Raw genomic sequence first — 23,711 nt, 5'->3', positions numbered from 1 at the left:
TTCTTGACTCTTTCCTATCTCTCACTCCCCGCCGTCCTGCCTCCAACTTCCTCTAATGAAAGAGCCAACTACAAGACAACTGAGGCCTCAACCGGTGGCGTAACAGGAAAACGGATCGCGCCAACAAGCAACGATACACAGCAGCACGGAAAACGAGGCGATACAGCTCATTTACCTTTTCTGTCACAACTTGTCATGCGAAAGTAGTCGCGAGATAACGGCTAGGTTGTTTCTGCGCTTATCCGGGTTTTCATTGTTCTTCGGAACATATACCTTTCCCAAACAACAGAGAATATTATGTGCATATGGAGCAGCAGGACCACAATCCATTGCGGCTGCCAGATGCTAAGACAAACATCCGCGACAAAGGGGACACGCGATGGTTCGTTCAAGTTGTCGACAGTGAAAAATTCTGATTACATTTGTGCTATCATTTCAAAGACCAATATTTTATCATTTATTTACAGAATTTGGAGGTGGATACACAGTTTTCATTATAATCTACATAAGAAGACCATAATTGTCGGCGGCCGGTGTGGCCGAGCGGTTGTAGGCGCTTCAGTCTGGAACCGCGCGACCGCTACGGTCGCAACTACGAATCTCGCTTCGGGCATGGATGTGTGTGGTTTCCTTAGGTCAGTTGGGTTTAAGTTGTTCTAAGTTCTAGGGGAGGGGACTAATCACCTCAGATGTTAAGCCCATAGTGTTCAGAGCCATTTGAACTATTTGAACCATTAATGTCATCTAGATTGCACAAGAGGTGTAGAGTCAAAGATATGCTCTAATGAACATTGCCTTAGTATCCAACGTCGTACGCATGTATTAAAAAAAAAAACTAGATACTTTTTGCGCATTATCCCCATATGCACACATTTCTGGCCTAGTTTTCCACACTGTTGCTCCTTTTATTTAATCTAACTCGCGTCTGAATTGCAAAAATCAGTCGGAGAAGACGGTTCGATACGTGCAACTTTGGGGAAGTATTGTCTGCTGACACGAATCATATTAAAATTCCAGAAATCGTAATCAACACTCTCACCAAACTAGTACAATTAATGCGAGCAGGTTAAATGAAGTTCACACTGATTTGACAACACTCGGTTTATTCCTACGAGCTTATAGGAATGATCAGACTACCCGTTGCAGAATGTGCTTTGTTAGTAATGTTTGTGTCTTTACTAGCTGTTAGGCGCCTGTAATGGTACGGCGACATAGGGTTGAAACACAAGCATCAGTTTGCACTACAGTTCTAGACAGCCAACATGGATCTGGACAAGGGGAGCAGGGCTTTAATCATAAGATGTTCTCATAAAAGCAATAGTGCTGGTGCTCTACGCGAGTTTCGATGACCTGAAGCTCCTCTATCAGCACAGTGGTTGAAGTTTATGATTCATAAGATCTGCCGATTTGAGAATTGCTCTTGGGAGAGGCCGACGGCCAACTGCCACACAAATTGTTGAAGAAGTAACTGCCGTGGCTCACATTGCTTAATGCAGCGCAAAAAAAAACAACTTTAAGAACAACGCATTGCAAACAAAATGAAATTAGTTGTAGGAAACAGAGAGTTAAAGTAACGAATGGCACAGTGCAAGAGTACACAGGACAATTATCTGCTGGTTTGCTGAGGCTCAACTTTATTCTGCGAAAAACAGAACGGCGGGCGCCAAGCCGCACTTTTCTGGTACACTGGAGGTTCCCCGACAGTGATGCTAATTCACTGGATCAAAGAAGCGTGTGGGGAGATTCGAGCTGTCCTGGAGTGTAATCTTACATCCCCTCACATGACAAGCAGCAAGAATTTAGAGTTCTCACAAGTGTAGGAATAGTCCGTCAAATTGAACGAAAAGAAAGAAAAAATCTGGCAAAAAGTAATACATATACTCCAAAAACGGAAATATACTCACGGATTACAATGGCACCCTTGCTTCTATACTAACAGTCTGAATGTCAGTATCTTAAAAGAGCATACCCACCATATTCATCTACCTGTAAGTCTTGCTAAGTTTGCTTGTACATGATAAAACTATTCAAGAAAAATCATAATATTTTACAGTCTTATTTTGTTTAGTCCATTTCCAAGTCTCTTGGAATATTGTTTTCAAAGCTGCAAGAAATTACCACGTTAAACATGTATCTCAAAACTGAAAATTAGGCATCACTGTTATTAACAAAGATAACGAAAGAAAGGCATTTGTCTGTTTCTGTCTAAGCAGCCTCATTTAGAGTAACAACTGAGAATTAAGCAAACATTTAAGACAAAATTTGACAACACCAACTTTTTGGAAACTCAGTATTGCTGAAATTGAAATACAAGAAAGGAACACTAATGATTTCATGCATTCAGTAGCTCATATTTTCACTCAAAACTTATGCACAAGGAGGTACTACAGCGTGAGAAGGGAGCTGTGCAACATGCCAACACTTCACTGTTTGTGAGGTGCCAATTTGTCCTCCTCCCAAGCGACTTGGTACGGCACCTCACTGTGTAGTCACAGCGACGAGGCAGCACCCTGCTTAGCCCCGCTGTACGAGGTCGCTGGCTGCATCACACGGCGAGGCACCCAGCTGCTGACTTAAGTGTGCCCTCTTCAGCGCTCTCCTCTGCTGCTCTCCATGTGCTGACCTAAGCTGGCGCCAGCACACCATGTGGCATAGAGGTTACACGAAGATCAACAGAGGCCAAAAACAGACTCACAGGAAACGCGCCACCAACGCCCTCTCGGCCGCCTTTGTTTAACTAGCCGCTGCGGACTGGAGGGCCAGTTAGTTCGAGTCATTTAGGGTCTGTTCACAGTCTGTCGCACCGAGCAGGTTCCAGTGTCATGCTTTGCAGCCCATCAGGAATAGCAGTATTAGTTCAGCCACAAACACAGAGACAGGCAGTACATAGCAACCATGTAGTGTACACTGCGGACTTTGTACTTCACCGGCAGTGAGGATAACGTGAACTATAGAGAAGAGGTTGTACCACAATGCCCAGCTGGAGATAAGTAACAATCTGCCTTTATGAATAAAGTACCCATTCAATCTATGCATACAGTTTGCGTCATGGAAAGAGGACAGCAGTCGTCAAACAACATCCTATCCTTGCTCCCATGGTAGAGATCTGCAGCGACAACGAGACGACATAAAAGTCCGAAACTGCAAATGCTGTCGAAGACGATCTCCATACTGTCCTTCGCTTCCTGCATGGCCACAGCAATCTGCTGCCCCCCATCACCTTTGGCTTGCCCCATGTCACACAAGCAACACGGCAATCTTGTGCTAGCAGATATACATACACTGATCAGCAAAATCCTTATGGTCACCAACCTACTATCGATGTCCACCCCGATACCTCAGTGGTAAGCGTGAAGGATTACTGCCCTACGGGCTCGGGTTCAATTCCTGGCTTTGTCGGGGATTTTCTCCACTCAGGGGCTGGGTGTTGTGTTGTCCTTATCATTGTTTCAACCCCATCTGGTGCGCAGGTCGCCCAATGTGAAGTCGAATGTAATAATACCTGCACCAAGGTGGCTGGACTTGCCCTGTAGGGGGCCTCCTGGCCAATGACAGCATTCCCATTTTTACCTACTATCGATGAAAAACCTTACAGGTGATAGCAGCGTCACCTGGCAAGGAAAGACTGCTAGATGTTTGTAGTATTACTAAACATGGTGTCTGTGCGTGGAATGGGGAAGGCGCGCGTTCTATCTGAGTGACAGCAGATTGTGATGGCCCGGAGGCCCGGCACGAGCATGTCGGGTACTGCGCGACTTGTTGGGTGTTCGAAGAGTGCTGTGGTGTACTCAACACATGGCGAAACCACGTCCAGACGTAATGCTGCTTGGCAGCTACCACTCATTACAGATGTCGGACGTCGTAGATTGGATACACTGGTACAACTGGAAGGGCAGCGAATTGTGGTAGGACCATCAACAGTGTGTGTACACAGAGAGCACAAAACATTCCCAACGATGTGTCTCCTCAACCGACGACCCATGCAGGTGCCAACGTTAACACCATGACATTGGCAAGTACATCTGAAATAGATAGGTGAGCTATCATCTGAGCTACCGAAGCACTACCCACGGCCGGTCCTCCCAGCTTTACTTCTGCCAGTATCTCGTCTTCTACCTTCCAAACTTTACAGAAGCTCTCCTGCGAACCAGCAGAACTAGCACTCCTGAAAGAAAGGATATTGCGGAGACATGACTTAGCCACAGACTGGGGGATGTTTCCAGAATGAGATTTTCACTCTGCAGCGGAGTGTGCGCTGATATGAAACTTCCTGCCAGATTAAAACTATTTGCCGGACCGATACTCGAACTCGGGACCTTTGCCTTTCGCGGCCAAGTGCTCTAGGTAGGAGACGTTGTACTGGAAGAAGTAAAGCTGTAGGGCGGGGCGTGAGTCGTGGTTCGGTAGCTCAGATTTTAGAGCACTTGCCCGAGAAAGGCAAAGGTCCCGATTTCGAGTCTCGGTCGGACACACAGTTTTAATCTGCCAGGAAGTTTCATATCAGCACACACTCCGCTGCCGAGTGAAAATCTCATACAGTATTGCTGTTTGACTATTTGAGACAATGATAGGGTCTACAAGGAATTTAACACCATCTATACTTCTATTAACTAAGTGGCACCTAAGTGACTGAACTATCTGTCTTTAAGAAGTGTCTGTTATACTACTGAAATCTGTATACAGAAGCTCTTTTTCTCCACAGAATTAAGCCCTTGAATTCTCTTTCATCTTCTAGTCAAATATGTTCATTTCTATTCTCTCACGATCCTTGTTGCAGTATGGGTCTGCCGACCATATCTTCACTGTATCTGCAGGGAGTCAAGTATTTCTGAACGATGCGAGTCCAATGAAGTACTACTTGGCAGAAAATACTAAGAAATTTTGGTCTTATGTAAAAGCGGTAGGTGGATCAAAACACAATGTCCAGACACTCTGTGACCAAAATGGTACTGAAACAGATGATGACAGACTAAAGGCCGAAATACTAAATATCTTTGTCCAAAGGTGTTTCACAGAAGAAGACTGCACTGTAGTTCTCTCTCTAGATAGTCGCATATATGACAAAATGGTAGATTTCAAAATAGACGACACAGGGACAGAGAAACAATTAAAATCGCTCAAAAGAGGAAAGGCCGCTGGACCTGATGGGATATCAGTTCTATTTTACACAGAGTACGCGAAGGAACTTGCCCCCCTTCTTGCAGCGGTGTACCGCGGGTCTCTAGAAGAGCGTAGCGTTCCAAAGGATTGGAAAAGGGCACAGGTTATCCCCGTTTTCAAGAAGCGACGTCGAACAGATGTGCAGAACTATAGACCTATATCTCTAACGTCGATCAGTTGTATAATTTGGAACACGTGTTATGTTCGAGTGTAATGACCTTTCTGGAAACTAGAAATCTACACTGTAGGAATCAGCATGGGTTTCGACAAAGAAGATTGTGTGAAACCCAGCTCGCGCTATTCGTCCACGAGACTCAGATGGCCATAGACACGGGTTGACAGGTAGATGCCGTGTTTCTTGACTTACGCAAGGCGTTAGATACAGTTCCCCGCCGTCTTTTAATGAACAAAATAAGAGCATATCGACTATCAGACCAATTGTGTGATTGGATTGAAGAGTTCCTAGGTAACAGAACGCATCACGTCATTCTCAATGGAGAGAAGTCTTCCGAAGTAAGAGTGATTTCAGATGTGCCGCAGGGGAGTGTCGTAGGACCGTTGCTATTCACACTATACATAAATGACCTTGTGGACAACATCGGAAGTTCACTGAGGCTTTTTGCGAATGATGCTCTAGTATATCGAGAGGTTGTAACAATGGAAAATTGTACTGAAGTGCAGGAGGATCTGCAACGAATTGACGCATGGTGCAGGGAATGGCAATTGAATCTCAATGTAGACAAGTGTAATGTGCTGCGAATACAAAGAAAGAAAGATTCTTTACAATTTAGCTACAATATAGCAGGTCAGCAACTGGAAGCAGTTAATTCCATGAAGTATCTGGGAGTAGGCATTAGGAGTGATTTAAAATGGAATGATCATATAAATTTAATCGTCGGTAAAGCAGAGGCAAGACTGAGATTCATTGGAAGAATCTTAAGGAAATGCAATCCGGAAACAAAGGAAGTAGGTTAAAGTACACTTGTTCGCCCACTGCTTGAATACTGCTCACCGGAGTGGGATCAGTACCAGATAGGGTTGATAGAAGAGATAGAGATGATCCAACGGAGAGCAGCGCCCTTTGTTACAGGATCATTTAGTAATCGCGAAAGCGTTACGGAGATGATAGATAAACTCCAGTGGAAGACTCTGCAGGAGAGACGCTCAGTAGCTCGGTATGAAAAACAAAGTTCCTTACAAGCGTTTATGTTGATTGGGCTAATTAGAAACAAATGGAATTTGTGGAGGACTGTCGCTCCTGTCCCCTTATATGGTTCGTCAGGTCTACCGATTATAAAGGCAAAATTAAGAGGAATGACAGTCTGTAGTTCCTGACACATGCGTGTAACATCTAAGCGACGAAATTACTTCTACGGCGGGTACCATGGCTCACTCGATAGTGTTGGTGGAGTGTAAATACGTAGTCAATGGTTCGCTGGTTCGATTGCTGCCGTGATTTGTATCTTTAATTTTATTTTTTGCTGCCACTGCCATGAGGTACCATGATCGTTACGAAGGGATGTACGTGGTCTGCAAACAGTGTTCGATGCTGCTTGGCCATCGTTATGGATTGCTCGAGCTCCACTGTACCCGTGGATGCCTGTCATGGGGCTAACATGGGCACATGCGTAGGTCGTCTGCTGATGAGCCCTTTGTTAGCAGTGCTCGGTAGACTCTGTGTTCACACACACTTGTAGTCTGCCCAGCATTGAAGTCTGTTGTTAGTTATGCCGCAGTTGGACGCCTGTCCTGTATTACCAGTATGCCAAGCCAACGACGCCCAACATCTATAATGAGGGGTGGCCGTCCAGTCCCATGCCTGTGGTTTCGCCATGTGTTGAAGACACTCAGCACAGCACTCCTCGAACACCCATCGTGTCTTTCAGTTTCCAAAATTCTCTTGCCGAGTATTCGGCCGTTCCAATGTGCCTCAAATCGCGCGCCCTCGCCTTTCGACACACGGACAGCAAGGTCAGTGAGAGTATGTGTACATGTGTCAAGGGAGTGTCTGACAAGCAATCATTGCTCAACAGGCGATGCTGCTACCACCTGGACGGGTTTATATCACAGTACGCCTATGGACATAATGTTCATCAGTGTACGTAGACAGTCGTATGGGTGTGGATTGTTTCAGGGTTAAGTATTTGATCTTGTTCAAGTTATAGAAAAGTGACCCAATATTTCGTGTGTGTTGTAGTACCCACTCGGCTTCTACCACAAGTAAATCGAAAAATCCACCACCGTACTGACCAGCGTCTGTTCCTCCAGCACAACGGTTGGTTACGAGCGCAGTTCCATAGCGACGTAGTCACCGGAAAACAACGTCATTCGAAATTTCGAACGGCAGACTAAATATGCCTAAATTACGGATCCCACAGTCAGCGTATGCTATTTTAACGTTACTAACAGAACCATTATCGTGTTAAAATCTTCGGATGGTACCAGTGCAAGTTATACTACTGTCACATAATTCGGAATTGTTCAGTCTCCTAAAAGAGACTTCAGAATGAAATGCAACTGAAAACTGATAATCGTTGAGCTTGGAAGAAAGGGTGAAATGTTTTTCGTTTACCTTGGACCATGAGCCATTTGTATAGCCATCCGAAGATTTCCTTTACTGTAGCTACGTTACAGTATATTAAGAGAGGATTGAACGACGAACCGGAGTTGGCACCCAGGCAAATTGTACGGATCGACTAATTTCTTTTGAAAAATATGCCACTCGTGCTGAAGTTTATGTTAAGCTAATGGCACCATTTACATGTACATCGTTCGGATTTTACTCGCAAACACGTAGAAAAACACGTTTTCCTGTGAGGGTTTAGAAGCATGCCACTTCTATTCTTTAAACTTGTACGACTCGGTTCAAACTTTGCATTGAGGTAGATGAATTGATGAAATGAAAAGGAATTTTTGCATCTAATAGTCTTTACTCGTTGTCATGCTACGATGGTTTGAAGTCGAGTTGGATGTAGCACGTCAAATTCATTCTTAAGTGAATTGAATAGCAGGAAACTGTTTGCAGTCAGTGATTCCACTCAAAGAAATAATGCATTCTTACGGTAAAACTGAAAACTTTCGTTAAAAATTCTAATTTTTCAATCGTATTTATAGTACAAAAAACACGTTTGCATGATTTTTTTTTTTACGTAGGCAGGTTATATGTTTCAGACTTGTGTGAAGTTTGTAAGAAGATAGACAAATGGATATTTTTAATGGTCGTCCTATTTTGTGGAAACTTTATCCGTTGTCAAGATAGAAGTATCATTGTTGGAAACATAATAAAAAACCTATACCGGCCTAGTTGTAGCTCGAGTCGACAAATGCTACATTGCTTGCCAAGCTATGGCGGTCTAATGTCAAAATTATGGTAGAGTAGAACTTGGGAACCTGAATGAAAAATCCTCCTATCATACCACAAAAAGAGCAAGTCTATCCGGGGCCGAGAGGCGATTTAAAAAAAAAAAGGCAGATGGATTTTGACTTATGTACCGGCTTCAAAAACATTTAAATTGTGCATTTTTTACTAGTTAACCCTTCTGCCCGGTGTAGTGAGGTCTTTAGCTGCACGATGTTGGCCCATATGCATCTTGCAGTTTTTATAGGCTAAAGCCACTATCCTGCCCCCAAAATCCACGTGATTCGCAGACATAGGAAACGAGATGTAATGTCAAAAGCTGAAGAGCGAACATGTAATAACTAAATTACTTTTCCTGAGGTGTTAAAATTTCTGGGGCAGGATTTGTTCCTGGAGGGATGATACCATGTACCACATTACCTTACTTGACACGTTGCATTATATTAAATGGCATGGGTAATAATATGAACAGGGTAAAAGTAGCGAATAAGTAGTGATGTTTTAATTTAAATGTCTTTGAAGTTGCCAGATAAGTCGAAGGGCCAATCACCTTCTTTTACACCGCTAAGTCTGCCCAGGACGTTTCAGCAGGTTTTGTGTCAAGATAGGAGCATTTTTCATTCTGTATCATCATGAGCAATCGTAACTTCCTCCAGTACTCAATTATGAATGTCAGAAGCGATAGGACGCGGAGAGATGCTATAAATGTAATGTTTGCAATCCGCTCTGTGTAATTTAAATCCAGAAATTTTGTAAGGCACACCCCTCATAAACACAAAGCGGCCGCTGCACTGTTCGCCATTCACGCACCATGGCCACCACGTGCCCGCTCGCTGCCAAGGCTGCTTCAGCACAGAGACCACGGAATTAGACAGTTCTAACTGCACCCAGAACTAATCTGTCACTCGAGCTTATAATACACTACTGGCCATTAAAATTGCTACACCAAGAAGATGACGTGCTACAGTCGCGAAATTTAACCGACAGGACGAAGATGCTGTGGTATGCAGATGATTAGCTTTTCAGAACATTCACAGAAGGTTGGCGCCTGTGGCGACTCTTACAACGTGCTGACATGAGGAAGTTTTCCAAACGATTTCTCATACGCAAACAGCAGTTGACCAGCGTTGCCTGGTGAAACGTTATTGTGATGCCACGTGTAAGGAGGAGAAATGCGCACCATCACGTTTCCGACTTTGATAAAGGTCGGATTGTAGACTAACGTGATTGCGGTTTATCGTATCGCGACATTGCTGCTCGCGTTGGAATCGGTGGGTTCAGGAGGGTAATACGGAACGCCTTCATGGATCCCAACGGCCTCAAATCACCAGCAGTCGAGATGAGAGGCATCTTCTCCGCATTGCTGTAATGGATCGTGCAGCCACGTCTCGGTCCCTGAGTCAACAGATGGGGACGTTTGCAAGACAACAACCCTCTGCACGAACAGTTCGACGACGTTTCCAGCAGAATGGACTTTCAGCTCGGAGACCACGGCTGCGGTTACCCTTGACGCTGCATCGCAGACAGGAGAGCCTGCGATGGTGTACTCAACGACGAACCTGGGTGCATGAATGGCAAAACGTCATTTTGTCGGATGAATCCACGTTCTGTTTACAGCATCATGATCGTCGTATCTGTGTTTGGCAACATCGCGGTGAACGCACACTGGCGTATCACCCGGCGTGATGGAATGGGGTTCCATTGGTTACACGTCTCGGTCACCTCTTGTTCACGTTGACGGCACTTTGAATAATGGACACTTTTCAGATGTGTTACGACCCGTGGCTCTACCCTTCATTCGATCCCTGCGAAACCCTACATTTCGGCAGGATAATGCACGACCGCATGTTGCAGGTCTTGTACAAGCCTTTCTGGATACAGAAAATGGTCGACTGCTGCCCTGGCCAGCGTATTCTCCAGATCTGTCACCAATTGAAAACGTCTGGTCAATGGTGGCCGAACCACTGGCTCATCACAATACGCCAGCACTACTCTTGATGAACTGTGGTATCGTGTTGAAGCTGCATGGGCAGCTGTACCTGTACACGCCATCCAAGCTCTGTTTCACTTAATGCCCAGGTGTATCAAGGCCGTTATTACGGCCAGAGGTGGTTGTTCTGGGTCCCGATTTCTCAGGATCTATACGCCCAAATTGCGTGAAAATGTAATCACATGTCAGTTCTAGTGTAATATATTTGTCCGATGAATACCCGTTTCTCATTTGCATGTCTTCTTGGTGTAGCAATTTTAATGGCCAGTGGTGTATATCACATCTTTACTTATCAGGACATTTCCTTCCATGAATAGTGTGCTTATTCAAGCAGTGCCAGTGAGGACGCACGTATGTGTCACCATACGTTTTATACTGGCATTCTGAAACTACGCTCCGCCCGAAACGGTTCAAGATATAAGTAAATTTTTGAACTACGTGACCAGTTGATTTATAGAGAACCTTGTAGTACAGACGTGAGAAGTACTCTCAGTCTGAGTGTGACAACACACAATTACACGTTGACATAATATGGGTCCCATTGAAAGACGAAAAGTGCCAGTTTCAGCTTGTAACTGCACAGTTAATAACTAGTCAGTCATGCGAAGCAAACACCAGGAAGCAACAGTGTATAGAGAACTCGAGTTCAACGATCACACGAGACCAACTTCAGATAAAAAAAAGTGGCATCATTAATTACGTAGTGGGATACAGCGCAACTATTGTTAGGGCGCAACAGAGATTATTCACGTAATAATGCTGTTGAACTCTTTGGGCCTTCGTCACGTCAGACTACCAGGGGACATCGAGTATCCACAAAGAACGACAGGTTTCACATGCAGTGGTGACAAATGTAGAAGAATCGTTATTTAGTGGCTGGTCATTTACAAAGGCATTCATTATATAATGTATTATCTAAAATATTCTAATAGCTGTATACTGAGTTAGAATATTCCTTACATATGTTATTATAATATCACAAATTATTACGAACGTTCTTGAACAACTCTATGTCTCAGCCAGAGAGCCTGTGTATGTCTTTCAGATAACCCTCATAGCTGTACACTTCACACAAGTCAATGGTCAACTGATTGGGTTTCCCGCACTCACATTGAGTTCTGTCCGATACGCCCCATTTGTTGGGTTCAATTGGATCTTAGCACTATGGGACTTAACTTCTGAGGTCATCACTCTCCTAGAACTTATAACTACTTAAACCTAGCTAACCTAAGGACATCACACACATCTATGCCCGAGGCAGGATTCGAACCTGTGACCATAGCGGTCGCGCGGTTCCAGACTGTTGCCTAGAATCGCTCGGCCACTCTGGCCGGCCTCCATTTGTTCATCAATTGCTTACACCTAACTACACTCTTCATGACACGGTTCAAAGTTATCCGTAATTTCCTCGGGAGGTTGAATCCATGGATCTTCTTGTGGAGTCGTCCCCCAGGCTTCGATTCTTATGTCGACTTACAGCCCACAGTTCTTTCCAAACTGTCTTCTAGTCGAAGACTTGCGATTCTTCGTTGATTTTCCATAAAGGTGACCTGGATTCAAGTCCGTTTAGAGGTGCGAGATCTCGGTGTATATGGAGTTCTGGATTGTCCAGGAATTTTCTATATGATCTAACTATGTTCGAATAGATTTGATGGAGCTCTATGTTTGCTAGACAGCCGGGCACACGAGATAACCCGAAGTGTTCTGAAGATCATCCACATTCTTTCCTTCAGTTGGTAGTCCACTTAGGCTATGAGTGCACTTCTCATCAAAACTGGCGAGCAATGCTGAGCCACGCTGTAGGCAAGCAATAGTGGTGAAGTCCTCAATGTGCTGCCTTCGTAGCCCCATGTCGTTCCATTTAGTTTCGGCCGGATATCATTAAGGCATTTCTGTTTTGTACCTTGTAGATGTGCCATATAAGCTAGAGTGCAATCTAATTTCATTACCAAGTATTTAGGCTTATCCTCATGCCTGATGCTTTGCCCATTCATAGAGCGTTGTCGTTTTCTATATCTATCCTTATTGTTGGGGAGCATGACGTTGTTAGGGTTAGAATGTATATGCCGCTTGGAGTAGTAGGTGTTCAGTAGTCCGAAGTCTGCATTAAACATTTTGTCGTGTTCGTTAAAATGTTTATTATCATACGCGAAGGGCAGGTCGTCCGGATATGCAAAATTACGTATTTTGTGTGTTGCATATCGGCAATATATAGACTGAAAAGAATTGGTGCTAGTGCCGAACCCTGTGGCAGGCCATTATTCAGAACCATGTTGTTGGTATTGAGACATGAAGTGGGAGAAATCCAGGACAGAAAGAATTGAAGTTTTTGATATTTGTTGTTACAGAAGAATGCTGATATTTAGCAGACTAATAAGGTAAGGAATGAGGGATTCTCCACATAATGAACGAGGGCGAAAACATGTGGCAAACAGTGCCAAGGGGAAGGTACTGGACGATAGGACATATGTCAAGACAACGGGGAATAAGGAATTACTGCCATGGCACTAGAGGCTGTAGAAAATCTTTGGAGGAAGACAAAGATTGGAATACAGCCAGAAAATAGTTGAGTACGTAGGCTGAGTTGCTACTGTCCAATGGATAGAGACGTAGCCGTACGTTTTTGGCACCATTCATTCAATACGTACTGATCGGACAACCGTGAACACATAGCTAGTGGTATACTTGTTAAAAGATGGCATTAAAATATAATCGAGCGGTTTATGGTTGTGTGTGCGTGTGCGTGCGAATGCGCGCGTGTGTTTGTTGTGTGTGTGTGTGTGTGTGTGTGTGTGTGTGTGTGTGTGTGTGTGTGTGTGTGTGTGTGTGCTACTTTTTTTAACCAGTTTGTAATTTTAACTACAGATAATTTCTCGTCACTCTACTTATTGAAGTGTTATCGTTAATGTCAGTGTAATTTGGTGTATTAAATTACTTATCAGTTTGTGGAAGGGAAGCGCTACCTTTTTTGGTGTACCGAGGAGCCAACAAAATAATATTACGAAAAATAATGTTCAGAGTAATGCCGAGATTCCAGTTCACTACTCATTATCATTTACAGTTGTTCATCGCCCTTTCGATTTATTTAATACTGTTTAAGCATCATCTTTATCCTCCTACGATGTATTGGGCACTACATAATGTATTACTGTCCAACATAGGTGGATACATTTCATCAGGACAAGAATCAGCTTATCCTAAGATGGACTGGAACGTCTTGTATACCATCTGACGACGATTCGTACAAATTTTGATTTATTTGGTTCCATACACTCCATACACTCCTGGAAATGGAAAAAAGAACACATTGACACCGGTGTGTCAGACCCACCATACTTGCTCCGGACACTGCGAGAGGGCTGTACAAGCAATGATAACACGTACGGCACAGCCGACACACCAGGAACCGCGGTGTTGGCCGTCGAATGGCGCTAGCTGCGCAGCATTTGTGCACCGCCGTCGTCAGTGTCAGCCAGTTTGCCGTGGCATACGGAGCTCCATCGCAGTCTTTAACACTGGTAGCATACCGCGACAGCGTGGACGTGAACCGTATGTGCAGTTGACGGACTTTGAGCGAGGACGTATAGTGGGCATGCGGGAGGCCGGGTGAACGTACCGCCGAATTGCTCAACACGTGGGGCGGGAGGTCTCCACAGTACATCGATGTTGTCGCCAGTGGTCGGCGGAAGGTGCACGTGCCCGTCGACCTGCGACCGGACCGCAGCGACGCACGGATGCACGCCAAGACCGTAGGATCCTACGCAGTGCCGTAGGGGACCGCACCGCCACCTCCCAGCAAATTAGGGACACTGTTGCTCCTGGGGTATCGGCGAGGACCATTCACAACCGTCTCCATGAAGCTGGGCTACGGTCCCGCACACCGTTAGGCCGTCTTCTGCTCACGCCCCAACGTCGTGCAGCCCGCCTCCAGTGGTGTCGCGACAGGCGTGAATGGAGGGACGAATGGAGACGTGTCGCCTTCAGCGATGAGAGTCGCTTCTGCCTTGGTGCCAATGATGGTCGTATGCGTGTTTGGCGCCGTGCAGATGAGCGCCACAATCAGGACTGCATACGACCCAGGCACACAGGGCCAACACCCGGCATCATGGTGTGAGGAGCGATCTCCTACACTGGCCGTACACCTCTGGTGATCGTCGAGGGGACACTGAATAGTGCACGGTACATCCAAACCGTCATCAAACCCATCGTTCTACCATTCCTAGATCGGCAAGGGAACTTGCTGTTCCAACAGGACAATGCACGTCCGCATGTATCCCGTGCCACCCAACGTGCTCTAGAAGGTGTAAGTCAACTACCCTTGCCAGCAAGATCTCCGGATCTGTCCCCCATTGAGCATGTTTGGGACTGGATGAAGCGTCGTCTCACGCGGTGTGCACGTCCAGCACGAACGCTGGTCCAACTGAATCGTCAGGTGGAAATGGCATGGCAAGCCGTTCCTCAGGACTACATCCAGCATCTCTACGATCGTCTCCATGGGAGAATAGCAGCCTGCATTGCTGCGAAAGGTGGATATACACTGTACTAGTGCCGACATTGTGCATGCTCTGTTGCCTGTGTCTAAGTGCTTGTGGTTCTGTCAGTGTGATCATGTGATGTATCTGACTCCAGGAATGTGTCAATAAAGTTTCCCCTTCATGGGACAATGAATTCACGGTGTTCTGATTTCAATTTCCAGGAGTGTATTATTGAGACAAATTTAGTGAAGAAGCTCGAAAAGTGAGAAAAATGCAAACATGTCATCACTCTCTGCGTCACTCGGGACGCCTTGGTGTGTAGCACAACGGACGCCAAATAGATGTCCAACACTCCTGCTGACCCAAGTAGCAGAAGGGTGTGGAAGTCGTCGAGCATATGCGGATAGTACAATATATGCTGCATACAAAAGTAGACCATTGTACTGTTGTACTGACTGTAAAAATAAAAATAATGACTTTACGAAGAAATGAACAGAAAAATAAAATTAAAACATTGAAATACTGAATTAAAATAAAATGGAGGTAAAGTGGAGTATGTGAAACAAACTCTGTATTAGATGGATTACAATCATTGTGTTTATTTTTCATGCTTGAAGAGGGTAAGAAAATTACAAATGACAAATTGGAAGTAGATGAAAATAATACGCAACACAGATTATAGGCGGAGGTTCGCATCACAGAAATGGCGTTGTTTTCTTTTAACTGCTGAGAACTTCCCGGACAATCTGTCACCTTCATGAAGGAACGCTGAAAATAAAGATCAAAACATTCACATGCCAGTATGAGGAGTATTTAATTTAGATTAAGTAAAAAATACTTACAGCACAGTGCCACGCTTGTGAAAGTATCAGCGATTTAAAAAGGCATTAAATAAACTAATAAAGGTTGAGGTGTGCACAGAAAGAATCGTGACAATGTTAGTGAGACAATCTCTCAGTATCTCGTCTTTTAAAGCCTTTTTCACAATAGTGACACCCACAACGATGTTTATTGAGCCTAGACTTCATTAGTTTCATCTTCCATGGTGTCTTATCTTGAAATCAGCGTCAAGGTTTTACCATCCTTAATGCACAGTTCTAATATTTAAAAATGTTGGACTAGTTATTACACTGGACTGGAAAATATCGGTATAAAGAACGAACAACCAAGATCTTTGATAGATTTATGTTTCCTCTCTTGCTCTTATTGTGCAGTGACTTTGAGACAGCGATGCATCTGCGACTGAATAAATGGAATTTATATTTTGCCATTACCAGTTGGTCGCAGTAAGATAATACACACAAGTACAATAAGAGAATATCAAAATGATATGTGCTGTATGTAAGTGTAAATAAATAGTTCTATATTTTAGGCCACTGTAAATTCTTCTTAATAAATTGAGGTGAAAGGTCTAAGACAACATTTAAATTGCTTACTTTCTTTCACACTCACTCATTCAAACCCGCACTCACACACTCACTCACTCAGTCATTCACACCCACACTCACATACACTCACTCACTGTCTCATTCACACCACACTTACTCGCTCACCCACACACTCTCACTCTCTCACTCCCTCCCTGTTTCTCTCTATCTCTCTCTATCAGACAGACAGACACACACACACACACACACACACACACACACACACATACGCAAGCACGCAGGCACGCACGCACGCACGCACTCACACGCACACACGCACACTTATTCCACAGGTACTTGACACATAGAGTTTTGTTGTTAAAACAGGGGCCTCAGAACATGCTGCACTGTAAGTAGCCCAGGCGTTTCTACAGATTTTTCCAACATAAAAAGTAACAATTAAAACATCATGTCTCAGAGGACATGATACATGTATGAAACTGTGTATTAACGTTCTGCCCCCATTTGAGGGAGGTATATTCAAAGATAAATACTGTAATACCTCAAGGTGCTCCGAGTTTATAAATGTACTAAGAGCTGGATGTAACACACAGGCATACGTCATGAGACGCCTGATGCAAGATTATCTTTGGCTGTTGATATCATTGCCAGTTAAAGGTAAATCAATCGCTATTCTCTTACTACATATTCAGGACCTATATTTCACCTCGTTTAACTCGAATCTCCCATAGATGGATATGAAGCATCAGTAGTCTCATATACCGACCGCGGCATCTCAGTCTGGAAGATGTGCTGACATAAACATTGGACATGACAGCCTTCACTACAGCATTAAAACACTAACTTGTTTAGATCTGAAATTAACAAAGGCGAACGTCAGAGTGGATGCGTACCTGGTTAGTACGAGCCAGGAGGACACGCTTTCAAGGTGCAGGCGGCGCTCCTGCCGTTGGAACTGCAGCGGCAGGTGTTACACTTGTCCTTGAAGGTCGTTCCAGGTGTGCAGTTTACCTCTGCAACACAGCATCAAAGGGGACTCAGATAACTGCCTCTGACAGCAATAGAGCAGCTATTCCTCATTATAAAGTATTCATCTTTACTAAAGAACTAAAAATTGAAGCACTTTTGACAATTAATGCAAGAAGTTTTTATTCATATACATGTTTATTTTAAAGTAGGAAAGAGTTGTAGGAATGCTTTTGTAGGAGTAGCGGCATCTGTATGAAATGTAATACGTCATACAACAGGACATCAGGAAGACAAAATATTAAAAAAAACGAATACAACATAAGCACGGGAAGGATGGACAGAACAGAATATCAAAGAGGGGAGAGGGAAACTGACGACAGTATACACTGTACAAGAAGAACTGATTCTCTAAACGGAAAGATTGACCTGAAACTCAGAAGGTAAAAAGCGCAGAATCTCAGAACGGACAGAAAATGAAGAAGATTAGAATGGACAGAAAGAGCAGATACTGAGAATCGGCAGGAAGCGCGCTAGATAAGAACAGGAATAAAAAACAAAAGCTCAGGATGTAGATAAAGATCAGAAATTGAGAATGGACAGCATTAAGAGAAGCTGAGAATGGGCAGAAAGAGCAGAAGATGAGAATTGACTGAAAGAAAGGAAGGTGAGAATTGACAGAAAGGACAGAAGATCAATATCAACAAAAAAAGGATGAGCTCAGAATGGAAAAAAAAGAACAGGAATTTGGAACGCCGTGCAGAGTCGCCACGCTTTTTGAGGCGTCTCTCCGACAGGACGTTCGAGTCCTCCCTCGGACATGGGTGTCTGTGTTGTTCTTAGCATAAGTTAGTTTAAGTACTGCTTAAGTCTAGGGACCGATGAACTAAGCAGTTTGTTCCTTTACGAATTCACACACATTCATTTTTTAAAAAAAATTTGGATTTGACGTATGAGCAGAAGCTCCAGAATGTCAGAAAATGCGGAAAAACTTCAGAACATCCAAATTAACAAGCACGCGGAGGGCTGTAGGGTAAAAATTGTGGGCTTGAAAAATCCCACGCTATGTAACGAGAGTGCCTCGCATTTTTGTGCTCCATTGTGAATATATGAAATTTAATTAATATTTCGCGTCTGATACTGGCCTATAGTCTAACCATAAACCTTTCATTAAAGAGTTGATTTAATTTCCTCGGTAACGGAGCCCCTGCTTAGGAGAACAGATCCACTACTTGTGCAGTCCAGAGGAAAAATAATTTTCAGTTGAGGTCACTTTAATCTGACAGTGTTGAAAACAATGGCAGGCAGAGTTTATTTATTACTTGCGGTTCAGTGCTACCAAGTTCAGCGGTCAACAAGGTTGCGAATCATTTACTGCTGAGTCGCTCTACAATCGTGTCGTCTGCGGAATTGTATTCAACTACGCAGCTAAAGATCCGCAATCCACCAGTTACCACGCCACGTCGTTAATTAATTTAATTTGACCTGCTAGGTGAGTGTTGTGTCTTAGGTCAGTATTCTGAATAAGCAGAAGCATCAAAAGCTAGTGAAAGTCTGCTTGTTATTCCTTATGATGAGATCGGAAACAAAAGTACGAGAACTTTAAGGCAGTAGAGTTACCGGTAATTCACCAGTGTGTAAAACCCAAGGACGAAAGTAACGTTTGCTTGATGTGTGAAGGCGAAGTAACACAGTTTTGTGAAATTAGGGCCATACACGGGAAGAAATTCTAAAATTCAAAGAAAAGCGCAGTGAGACGAACGGAAATAAGAGAGGGAGAGAGAGATGGACTCACGTCTACGGCCGCGGCTGAGACATCCCAGCTGAGTGCAGATGGCGGACGTCCCACTGCTGTTACACGTGCACGTGTTACAGTCCTTCTTGAAGGTCGAGTTGGGTGTACAGCTCTGGGCTTCCCGCTTCACGATCGGCGACTCCTCTGCCTCTGTGAAGCAACAATACATTAAGCTCGTGTTCAGGGAACCGGGAAGCGTCTACAACATGTGGCTGTATACTTCGACAGACACGCCACTCAGTTGGCCTCCACTAACATTGTCCTATATTTACTTTTTTCCTAATTTCTTCTTTAATCTACCTAAATTTCTTCCCAATTTGTTCTGAAACTATGTGCAGAAGACTAACAAAAAGAAAATTTACCTTGGGCAAACCGAATGATAATACAGGTACAAGGAAAAATTTATTGTGACAGATCCAACACTCTTTGTGATATCAAATTCACCAGTTACGTTCTTTTAGCTTAACAGTATTCAGAAAATTTAGAGAACCAGCATTTGCAGCTGACTGGATAATGATTGCACTGCCACCAACGTACATAGGCAGTCGGTTTTTCCTCGCTTTATTTGCGAATGAAACAGAAAGGGAGGTGGCTAGCAGTGGTAACCGTACACTTTGCAGTGCACCAAGAGGTGGCTAGCGCGTACTTAAGTACCGGGTTTCAAAAAGTCAGTATACATTTGAAAACTGAATAAATCACGGAATAATGTAGATATAGAGGTACAAATTGACACACATGCTTGGAATGACATGGGGTTTTATTAGAAACAAAAAATAAAAAAGTTCAAAAAATGTCCGACAGATGGTGCTTCATCTGATCAGAATTGCAGAAATTAGCATAACAAAGTTAGCCAAAGCAAAGATGATGTTCTTTACAGAAAATGCTCAAAATGTCCACCATCATTCCTCAACAATAGCTGTAGTCGAGGAATAATGTTGTGAACACCACTGTAAAGCGTGTCCGGAGTTCTGGTAAGGCATTGGCGTCGGATGTTGTCTTTCAGCATCCGTAGAGATATAGGTCGATCACGATACACTTGCGACTTCAGGTAACCCCAAAGCCAATAATTGCACGGACTGAGGTCTGCGGATCTGGGAGGCCAAGCATGAGGAAAGTGGTGGCTGAGCACACGATCATCACCGAACGACGCGAGCAAAAGATCTTTCACACGTCTAGCAATAGTTTTTTTTTGTTCTAATAAAACCCCATATTATTCCAAGCTAGTGTCAATTTTTACCTCTCTATCTACATTAATCCGTGGTTTAATAAGTTTTCAAATTTGTGCTGACTTTTTGATCACCCGGTAGATGTAGCCATAGATGACTGAGAGATTCTTAATGCTGGCGGAATAGCTTCCTCTCTTATAGAAAGGACCTCCGTGATATTATAACCTGTGTCTGTGGGTTGTGTACGCACTTTCGTATTTTGAAAATTCTGAGCAGAGAACAACTTCTTCAGTCTAAAAAAAATTCAGAAGTAGGAAAAGTGTCGGTACCGTAGAATGTGTGGCGTCGTCCAAAGAACCGGGAGTCAAAGAGAGGTTGGCACCTCGCTACAGACCCTGTTTCATTTTAACACTAAGTTTTGCACTACAGGCTTTGCTGGAGGTTTTGCAAAGCACCTCTCTTCAATCATTGCTTAAACTGTTCCACACACGTTTTACAAAAATTCTGCTTCGTATAACACTCGACAATGAACATGCATCTTTTATCTTGAGTACCGTTTGATATTACGTTCAAATGGTCACTAAGCACGTCTGCTCCTCTCACCCACTCAGACTTAACGCGCTGTGAAATACGACCGACAGACCGTGTGGGAGATGCGCATTCGCAGACATGTGACAATACCTAATTGGCGCACCTAAATCGCATTTCCAGAATTTTCTGTGGTAGATTGTTCTCCTATTCATTAACAACCGTCAGCTGCGCGTTAGTCTTAGAAATATTTTTAGCGTTAATTTCATTTTGCTCACCCTGCATTCGAAAGAAACTATTAATAAAATACCGCATGTGGGAGTGTCATCCAATGGCACTTCAAACCGTTGAAAATGTAGAAGCCAATCGGTATCTACGCAGCAGTCACCCCTATTTTATCCATTGGAGTTTGTTGTAGTAATTTCAACACCAGCGAGCTGACGTTAGCTGCCATAACCCCTCTTATCAGCCCCTGTCAGTACAACACCCTCATTTGACGTTGGGGTTCCTGCACTGAATTTGTTACCCATGAGACCCTCTACAACCCTGTGATGTCTGTTCGTATCTTTTCATTACGTCTTGGATACTACACTATATGTTTTATTACACCTTGCATACCACACTATAATAGATGAAAAATTATTGAAGAACCTTAACACGTTTTTTGCTCGAACCTGTATTTTGTGAAAGTACAAAGGAAACTCTCAAACGAAGCAGACAGCCGCTTACCTCTCTTCGTAACACATCCTTTGCGCGTGCAGACCCAGACACCTGTTGGAGTGCACCTACAAGTGTTGCAGTCTTCCTTTTTCGTGGTTCCTGGAGTACACTCTAGAACAAAAACCAGCAAATGAAAATGTGATTACTGTCTCAGTCAGAGTTTATTTTAACTTTTTTTCTCATCACTACACATTCCGTGGGTTCGCCTTAAACATCATTACATTGTTTCCTTACTAACTTTTTATGGAGCAATATAACACTTTTGGTCATGCATATGTATTCGGCAAGGAACTATTCAGACAAAGAAACTTGGTGAAAAGTCCGCCTCTGGTAGCTGAGTGGTCAACGTGACAGAATGTATATCCTAAAGGCCCGCTCAGGGACTGGGAGTTGTGTTGTCCTAATCATCATCATTTCATCCCTATCAACGTGCAAGTCGCCGAAGTGGCGTCAGATCGAAAGACTTTCACCCGGCAAACGGTCTACCCGAAGGGAGGCCTTAGTCACACGACATTTACTTGGTGAGAACCACTGTAAATGTAATTCTCTACTGAAGAATATGCTTCATTTGCTACTGAATATCAGAACCAACTGTTATGCAAATGACAGGTTTTTATATAAATCCAAAATCATTTTCATCAGTCGTTTTTTATTTATTTCTGCAACATGTTAACACGTAGTAAATGATAATTATTCCTACGAAATTAGCCCTAAAACAGTTTTTATAACATTAACTTAATTTTTCCACATTATTGGTTGGTACTTTGTCATCTGCAATAAAATGACGTTCCCGTGAGTTTGGTTAACGATTTAACAAGTCAATTAACAGAGGCTCCTACATAACCCAATAACGTACAAAAATTAGGTTAACTACAGTGACAGACCTCTTCTTAAGTATGTTTTAGGTAGAACAATTACTACTGAATATATGTCTACGTTTTACAGAACTGAATAAATAACACCCAGCACCGTCGTGACAATGGTCGTGCAAAGTGTTTGGGTTTATATAAAAAGCAACAGGTGCACCTGATATTTACTAATTTTGTAAACGGCTCTTTGTCGCACAGATGTCCATCGAACTTTTCAATACAGCATTTAAGCAACAGGAATTTCGAAAAGAGAAAAATGAAGTTGGTAATTGGATTTTCAAGGACTTGAACGTGCATTCACAGACTTCTCTCCATAAATAAGATCAAGATGAATACTGTTTATGTAGACTAGTCGTAAAATATACTATACAAATAAATTAGGCGCTGGATATGTACTTGGATTCCTGTACTCCCTTACTTGACGTTTCTTCAACTACTAGTCTTAGCCCAACTGGTGATACTTCCACTGATGTAGCAAATGAGACCTCTCTAAATACAATGATGGTACGTAACAGAAATCAGTATCTTTTTTAAATCCGTTTAACGTGAACACTTTTATGAAAATATCGAAGACGTATATAATTCGGAATGACTTGTATGACTATGATCTGTAGCGAACACACGGTTGATTCAGTGGCAGTTTTGCAGAAAGAACTGGCGCATGGGTCCCTGCAGTGAAATTCCCTTCGAGTGTGCCGGCCGCGGTGGTCTCGCGGTTCTAGGCGCGCAGTCCGGAACCGTGCGACTGCTACGGTCGCAGGTTCGAATCCTGCCTCGGGCATGGATGTGTGTGATGTCCTTAGGTTAGTTAGGTTTAAGTAGTTCTATGTTCGAGGGGAATTATGGCCTAAGATGTTGAGTCCCATAGTCTTCAGAGCGATTTTTTTAAAAATATGTCCTAAATGGCACGTCTCCATTATCGTTACGTTAAGGAAGATTTTCTGATGTATATTTTCGAATTCGTAATTTCAATTAAAGATGTGTTATTTGAGTTTCCTTCATAATCTTAGACCCTGGATGATACTATAAAAAGTGGAAGTATATACGCATATTGCACTTGTATTTGGAGCTATGAACATTTTTTCACCTTAGTTTCTCTAAAACGCGCCTTATCTACTGAACAAGCACCCACAGTTCGTTGGGTATGCCCCTTAGAACCCTTCTTTACTGGACATATTTTTTGTTTTATTTTTGTGGTTGATACTACTGCCTCTCAAAATATGGAAAGCAAAGAGCCTGCGGGAAAAGAGGTTTCGCAGCATTGAAGAGGAAGAAGTGCACATAGCTTTTAAGGTA

The 23,711-nt window shown here is 43.4% G+C and overlaps 1 protein-coding gene across 1 annotated transcript in view; it reads right to left on the bottom strand.

Moving 5' to 3' along the window:
- Positions 1 to 23,711, bottom strand: part of LOC126285233 (multiple epidermal growth factor-like domains protein 10) — a 205,310-nt gene that overhangs the window by 113,705 nt on the left and 67,894 nt on the right. The window contains exons 6-8 of the mRNA XM_049984531.1: positions 21,556 to 21,657; positions 19,133 to 19,282; positions 17,272 to 17,384 (exon numbers count right to left, since the gene is read on the bottom strand). Of these exons, the coding sequence (XP_049840488.1) occupies positions 17,272 to 17,384; positions 19,133 to 19,282; positions 21,556 to 21,657 (365 nt within the window). The remainder of the gene's footprint in view (positions 1 to 17,271; positions 17,385 to 19,132; positions 19,283 to 21,555; positions 21,658 to 23,711) is intronic.

This window comes from Schistocerca gregaria, chromosome 8, assembly GCF_023897955.1.
Source record: "Schistocerca gregaria isolate iqSchGreg1 chromosome 8, iqSchGreg1.2, whole genome shotgun sequence".
NCBI classification, from domain to species: Eukaryota; Metazoa; Arthropoda; class Insecta; order Orthoptera; family Acrididae; genus Schistocerca; species Schistocerca gregaria.
This window is presented reverse-complemented; position numbering and strand designations above follow the sequence as displayed.